This window comes from Nothobranchius furzeri, chromosome 12 (genome assembly GCF_043380555.1).
Source record: "Nothobranchius furzeri strain GRZ-AD chromosome 12, NfurGRZ-RIMD1, whole genome shotgun sequence".
Lineage (NCBI taxonomy): Eukaryota > Metazoa > Chordata > Actinopteri > Cyprinodontiformes > Nothobranchiidae > Nothobranchius > Nothobranchius furzeri.
This window is the reverse complement of record NC_091752.1, coordinates 68,041,062-68,047,752: the sequence shown is the minus strand read 5'-3', so window position 1 is coordinate 68,047,752 and position 6,691 is coordinate 68,041,062. Positions and strand designations below refer to the sequence as shown.

The window sequence follows — 6,691 nt, the reverse complement described above, 5'->3', positions numbered from 1 at the left end:
CTCTAGAAGAGGAGCTGGACAGGAACTCCTCCCATCCAGCAGTTGCTCCAATATACTTCCCTCAGGAACTCGCTCGTCTGGAACCCCTGGAAGCAGATCTGGAGCACTTCTTCGGCTCAGACTGGAAGAACAAAGTGATCGTTCCTGCAGCCACGCACCGATACGAACAGAGGCTGCGGAAGGTGGGTCAGATCATCAGAAACAACCGCTTACGTCACACGGCGTCAACGCTTCTTCTTTTGTCAGATCGGCAGAGAGAAGCCGGAGCTGCTGGTGGCCCACACCTACACTCGCTATCTTGGTGACCTATCCGGTGGACAGGTGTTGGGAAAAATCACCCAGAAGTCCTTGGGGCTGAGCAGCAAAGAGGGCCTGTCCTTCTTCTCATTCCCCGGCGTGACCAGCCCCAACCGCTTCAAGCAGCTGTACCGGAGCCGGATGAACAGCATCCAGCTGACGGCGGAGGAGAAGGCGGCGGTGCTGGAGGAGGCCGTGGCGGCGTTCCAGCTCAACATCCACGCGAGTCGCCGCCGGCCCAGCTCCAGCAGGAAGAGCAGCTCAAACCTGCAGAATCAGCTGCCCGAGATTCACCTTTACGCTTTTCCGTAGGTTTTCGACGACTTGCAGAAAATGTTGAGCATCACAGCCGAAACAGCCAACCAATCACAGAGCGGCCTCCGAACAAGCACGCTCCCAGCATCTCCCATCGCCGCGAGCCTGTGTGTGGCACTGGTTTCCATGGGAGTAGGAATGTGCGCCCAGTACGCCAGCCCCACGCTGGAATCGCTCACCTCTCTGTTTGTGTAATAAAGCAACCAGTTCGACCAGAACGCAAGTTTTATTTTCATCATTTCATCTTTACAGACCAGTTAAGCCACAGCCTCACTAAACCACCCACGGTGACACCTCCGGTCCGCGGCTTCGCCACAGACCGCGTCCAGAGTGGCAGAGACTCGAAACCAACACAAACTATTTACATCAGCGGCGCCGATCGGCTCTACTTGACCCGGAAGAGGACCTTCCTCTGCATGCGGTGCTGCAGCTCGCCCCTCCTCAGCATCAGGTGGAGGACTTTGTAGACGACATGCTCGGGATATTTCTAGAGAAGGGGCAGAACAAAAGACACGCCGCTTCAAACCGACCATTTAAAGTGTGGTGGTTAATAAACGCACACGGCCCCCTCGGACCCACCTGCTTGGTGAAGTCCTGGATGATGCTGTGCTCCGACACCTGGGAGCCGATGGCGAAGCGCCTCTTCAGCTGCTTCTCGACGCGGGAGAGCATTTCCTGGTCCTCCTGAGAGGTGAAGCCCTCCACTCCTGAGAACAGAGGGGCGTTAGCGTCAGGAAACGGGACAGGCGAGCCCCGCTCTGAAACGTGGCCGTCACACACCTGAGAGGCTGCCCGACAGAGCGGCGTCCAGCGTGGAGACCTGGAAGAGCCTGAGGGCCTCGTCCACCTCCTCTTCTCCAGCCACGGCCTGCAGCTTCATCTTAGCCAACGACTCGGCGATACGAACGACCGCCTCCAGCTGCCTGAAGACACAAGACACTCGTGACAACCCTCTCCCGGGTGCGACGACTCGCTCGGACGCAGGCGCCGCCGGTACCTGACGGTGATGGGGATGGAGGGCCGCTTGTGGCTCTCGCGTTCGTGCTCCCGCGCGCCGCTCCTCATCACCACGTATCTGTTCTTCAGCTTCTCAGCGGCAGCCGCGGAAAGCCGAGGGCCACACTTCCTGCAAGCACACACTCAGTCTGAGAACGGACTCGCGACTGTGGACGACAGACCAAACGCCCGAGGCCGACTCACGCTCTGGCGTAGGCGATGTATTTCTTAAACGTAGCCAGAGGAACCTCGCCCTCCACACCTTCGGTCTGCGTCTGAGCACTCAGGTGGACGTTCATCACGTGGCGAGCCAGCGTCTGGGGAACAAGCAGACGGTGAGGTTACACTCCGGAGGAAGGGGGCGCCGACGCGTTCGAGGCTCCAGCCTCCTCACCATGTCCCTCTGCTGGTCGTGCTGGTCCTTGATGATGAAGATCATGTCGAAACGAGACAAGATGGTGGGCATGAAGTCAATGTTGTCCTCCCCCTTCGTGTCGTCCCAGCGACCAAACACGGAGTTGGCGGCGGCCAGCACGGAGCAGCGGGAGTTCAGGGTGGTGGTGATGCCCGCCTGGAGGAAGCGAGGACGTCAGGATACCACGGCAACCGTCTCACATCCAAGATGGCGCATCAGCTGTACGTACCTTAGCGATGGAGATGGTCTGCTGCTCCATGGCTTCGTGGATAGCCACGCGGTCATCCTCCCTCATCTGAGAAACAGAAACCGCTCAGATTTAGACTCCGAACCGGGTCTAACGCTGACGCTCGGGCGTCGGTCCTACCTTATCGAACTCATCGATGCACACGACTCCTCCGTCGGCCAGCACCATGGCCCCTCCCTCCATGATGAACCCACGAGTGCTAGGGTCTCGAAGCACCGAGGCGGTCAGGCCGGCTGCGCTGCTGCCCTTCCCGGAGGTGTAGACCTGAAGGTCACAGACACACCGCTGAGCTTCTCCTCATGCTGGCGTCAGAGCAGCAGCTCCGGGAAAGCTTCTCTTACCCCGATAGGCGAGCACCTCTCCACAAACTTCAGCAGCTGAGACTTGGCCGTACCGGGATCTCCGAGCATCAGAAGGTTGATGTCGCCTCTGCGAGTGAGACCGTCGGGCAGCCTGGAGGAAGAAAATCAAAAAGGTTACCTATTAAAGTCAGATAAGAAACATTTCTGCAGATTAAATATCCACAAAATTCCCTAAGGGGGGGGGGGGGGGAATGGGGCGAGGTGGCGGTTTCACCTCTTCCTCGAGCCTCCGAACAGCAGACAGGTGATGGCCTTCTTCAGATCGTCGCTGCCGTAGATGGAGGGAGCTAAAGACTGAGCCAGAGAGTTGTAGATGCTCGGAGAAGCAGCAAGAGCTCTCAGCTCCTCCTCCTCCTGAGGAGACACGGACCCGGTGGCACCACGACCTGGACGGGATGAAGAAGGGGAACGTTTCTCCGGGTGGACTAGAGGCCAGCCTCGTGAAGCAGACGTAAAGCGGTACCTGCTCCTTCTGTGTCCACCTGGATGCCGACCACTCGTAAGTAGGACGCGCGGATCCCGACGCCGATGCCCTTCTCCTTGCCCTTTGCTTTGGCAGCAGCCATCTTTTTGATGGAGTAGATCCCCAGGATGGTAACCCTGTTGCCAGGCACCACGCGGTCACACATATACCTGAGAGAAGAGAAGACACCTGAGTGAGCAGAACACACCGCCCCGGCTCAAACACCCACGCCACGCCACGCCGCCCCTCCTTACCGGTCACAGTACAGCTGCAGGTGCCGGGGGATTTCTCCGTGTGGCACGGCATCCGGAGACTCCTGCAGACGGAGCGTCTGGAAGTCCACGCAAACGCAGCGGTCCGGAATGATGAAGTACGGGTCCACGGGGCACTTTGCTCTCCCAGGAGCGTCACTGAGAACAAAAGGGGTGCGTTAGCTTCCTCGCTGATGGCCGAAAGCCCGGGGGAAAGCGCGGCTCCTCTGGGTTACGCCCACCTGGTGCACTTGCGGGGCAGAGCATAACCCTGCAGGCCCGGCGGCAGCGCGATGTTTTTGATGGTGTTCCTGCAGCCGCGACACTGGAGGCACACCTTGGTGGCCTTTGCTTTCACCGCCGTGGCTGAGATGATGATCCCGTGCACCTTCACCAGACGAGACACCTGCTCCGACTGTACGAGAAGAAAAGTAGTGTAATCCAGTCCTGCGCGACGACTACAAGGCTCTTAAACAACACGGGTCAGCAGGTACCTTCAGGGTGCGAATGTAAGCATGGTGGGCGTCGCTCTTGAGCATGACCTGGATGTCCTGCACCTCCTCCTCTCCTACAGGTCGAGGACGGGTCACTTCATCCGCCACCTCCTTGGCAGCTTCCTCCAGCTGTTAAATGAAAATCTGTTAGAGGATGTCGCTGGAAAGGTTCGCCTGACAGTTGGGTCTGGCTCCAGCAGAAGACTCACCAAGGGCAGGTTCTCCGCAGGAACCTTGTAAAGGCAGTCAGACAAGTCTTCATCAAAGCTGGCCAGGTCCTCCATCTCCACCTCCACCCAGAACTCTCCCAGGGTGTAGTGTCTCTTCAGCTCATCTCTGATGGGAAGGACGGACAGATGTTACAATCCGGACAGACTACCAAAATAAAAGCAGGGTGAAGAGAGCCCATTCTTGTGTGTGTGTGTGTGTGTGTGTGTGTGTGTGTGTGTGGCGTGGCACGGGGAGGGGGGGTCGCGGTAGCTCTCCCTTAAAGATGGCGGAACACACTCACAAAAAAGCCTCATTTCACCCTGAAACCTTAGATCTCCTCACCCAGCTCTTATTTTGGTAGGTACCTTCCGGATAAAGACTTCTTTTATTTTAACATTTTGTGTCGTTTCACTTCGAACATTTACCTCCTTATTAAAACCAGTTCTTTGGTGGCTGTGGCCGTCTGTGTTGCTCACCTGTATTTGTAGGTGAAGCCGGTGCGGTCCGTTCCCACCCGGAACTGCCGGAGGAACTCTCGGAACCGCTTCTTGATCTGAGCCCGCTTCTGCCCGCCGTCGTCCCCGCCGGGCGCGTCTCCTCCTCCGAAGCTGTCGCTGTAATAAACTCCGGGAATGTCGAAGCCAGACATCCTGCTGCAGCTCACTAAACTAAAACTCGGAGCTGGGACACGACTTTATTCTCAGACAGAGCGATCCCAGAGAGCGGCACTAACAGGAACAATGCGCCAGAGCGAAGTCCTTTCGCGGGAAAAAACGATCTGCTTCCTGTCTGTTTCCCGCGAGCCGCTTGTTTCGCTACACGCCTCTTCTGTTCTCTGATTGGCTGAATTAAATCCGGCTTCTTTCTATTGGTCACAGAGGGTTCCAAAAGGCGTGACGTTACGGGGGAAGGTGGAGCTTAGCGCTGTTGTGGCGCGAAAAACACAAAGGGGGAGGGGCGGGAGCGTCGTGCTGCCCAGCTCAACATGCAGAGGAGCCATGAGAACATCTAGCTCGTTTTCGCAAACGTTTCAGCTGTTTTGTCTTCAAAGATCAGACTTTAACATTTATTAGAAACATATTTCAACCTTTTTCATGCAAAACTCCAGTCTGGGTGCTTCAGGCTCACACGGCTTTGGAAGAGTTTGAGACTTCCCATCATTCTGGTTTGTGGGTCTGGACTCTGGACACCATTCTGTTGTAGATCAGCTGTGTTTGGGATTTGGTCCCTTTTCATGATCAACTTTACTCCAACGCGTTAAAAGAGTGCAACACTGAAAAAGCCTTCTTTTATTTTTATTTCTACTTATGATCAATCAGCCACTCGTGTTTCTCGCAGGCTGAACACGAGAATAATCTCCTACACCAATCTCCGGCTGCTTTAGCTTCTGATAGAAAACAGACGGTGAAACTCTGGGATTAGAAAATCCTGACAGATCTACGTCACCCTGTCACTAACATTCATGGACTCACCCATCTTGACTCACGACGGGGGAGGCTGTTGTTTAACGTCCAGGAAACCGCAGAGAATGTAGCTAACCATTAGCATTAGCAGCAGCACCACACAGCAGAAGCTCCTCAAGACTTGTGTTATTAGTGGATAAAACATTGTTGCAAGTCAATGGTAGAGTCGCGTTGCTGTCATCCAATCTGGGGCGAGATGTCCAAATAGCTCAGCTGTAACGTGGGCAACTTTTAGGTCAGATAAATAGTGCATCGGTATATTTTTCACCCCCGAGAACAACTTACAAGACATTTGTTCCTACTAGAACAACTCCCTTAACCCTCTGGAGGCAGGCGTCTGCAACAGTTAAAGCCTACCTACCTGGTTACTCCACATAAGTATTTCATGAGCACTTTTGAACTCAGAAGTACCCCTGAAGGACTTAGTTGTTCGTCCTTTTATCAAAACTTATTTTGAGCCTGAGAGGGTTAAACATCAGAGACATAAACTCACTTTTCAACCATTAAAAAAAGATGAGTAGACTCAATGAGTGCAAGAAGCCCAAACCATCAACCCTCCACCACCGCAGGTATGATCCTGTTTGGTATTTTCATGAACTTGCATTGAAACTAGACACATTATTCCCATCAAGTGACTCCTGTGTGCAGGTGCTGCCATGTTGTATTTTGGTTTGTGCACTTGGGACAAGCTCTAAGTCACTTGTGCACAATCATCCATCCACTTAATCCTCACTAGGACGACATGGAGCTGGTGCCCATCTCCAGCTGCAGGCATTGGGTGAGAGGAAAGGACCCTGGACATGTCCCCAGTCCATCACAGACCTTTGTTTCTTCTTAATTATAAATCTCAGTAAGACAAACACAGCCTCGAGTTTTCTTCTTAATTTAATACTTTACGGACTTTTGAAGTTTTATGCTCGCGATTGCCCCCTCAGGCCAAAAGCGTAACAGCAGCTTCAATAGTAGGCTCGTGCACGAGGAGCGCATGCTGTACGTGCACACTCCTTAACGAAAACAACAGCTGAGACAGTCCCTTGTGTGTGTGTGTGTGTGTGTGTGTGTGTGGGTGGCCTGGAGGACAGAGGACAAGAGAACGTGCAGCTAATTCATTAAATAATTTGGTTCTGTACCTTTCTCTTCAGCACAGCCGACAAAGGTTTATGATGGGTCAGTCCTCC

The 6,691-nt window shown here is 54.4% G+C and overlaps 2 protein-coding genes across 3 annotated transcripts in view; one reads left to right on the top strand and one right to left on the bottom strand.

Annotated features, from left to right (window-relative positions):
* hmox1a (heme oxygenase 1a) overlaps positions 1 to 830 on the top strand; it is a 1,285-nt gene extending 455 nt beyond the window's left edge. For both annotated transcript variants that reach the window (XM_070542094.1, XM_070542093.1), the window contains exons 3-4: positions 1 to 182; positions 247 to 830. The exon at positions 1 to 182 is cut by the window's left edge. In XM_070542094.1, the coding sequence (XP_070398195.1) occupies positions 1 to 182; positions 247 to 609 (545 nt within the window). In that variant the 3' untranslated portion in view covers positions 610 to 830. The remainder of the gene's footprint in view (positions 183 to 246) is intronic.
* mcm5 (minichromosome maintenance complex component 5) lies at positions 820 to 4,834 on the bottom strand. Its single transcript, XM_015945232.3, has 16 exons — positions 4,527 to 4,834; positions 4,050 to 4,176; positions 3,841 to 3,969; positions 3,589 to 3,761; positions 3,350 to 3,505; positions 3,096 to 3,265; positions 2,847 to 3,018; positions 2,612 to 2,723; positions 2,391 to 2,534; positions 2,253 to 2,318; positions 2,003 to 2,179; positions 1,813 to 1,925; positions 1,610 to 1,738; positions 1,393 to 1,535; positions 1,192 to 1,319; positions 820 to 1,099 (listed from the first exon to the last, which is right to left on the bottom strand). The coding sequence occupies exons 1-16, from the start codon at positions 4,697 to 4,699 to the stop codon at positions 998 to 1,000; spliced, it is 2,214 nt and encodes a 737-aa protein (XP_015800718.3). The 5' UTR covers positions 4,700 to 4,834; the 3' UTR covers positions 820 to 997.
* Positions 4,835 to 6,691: the final 1,857 nt, after the last annotated feature.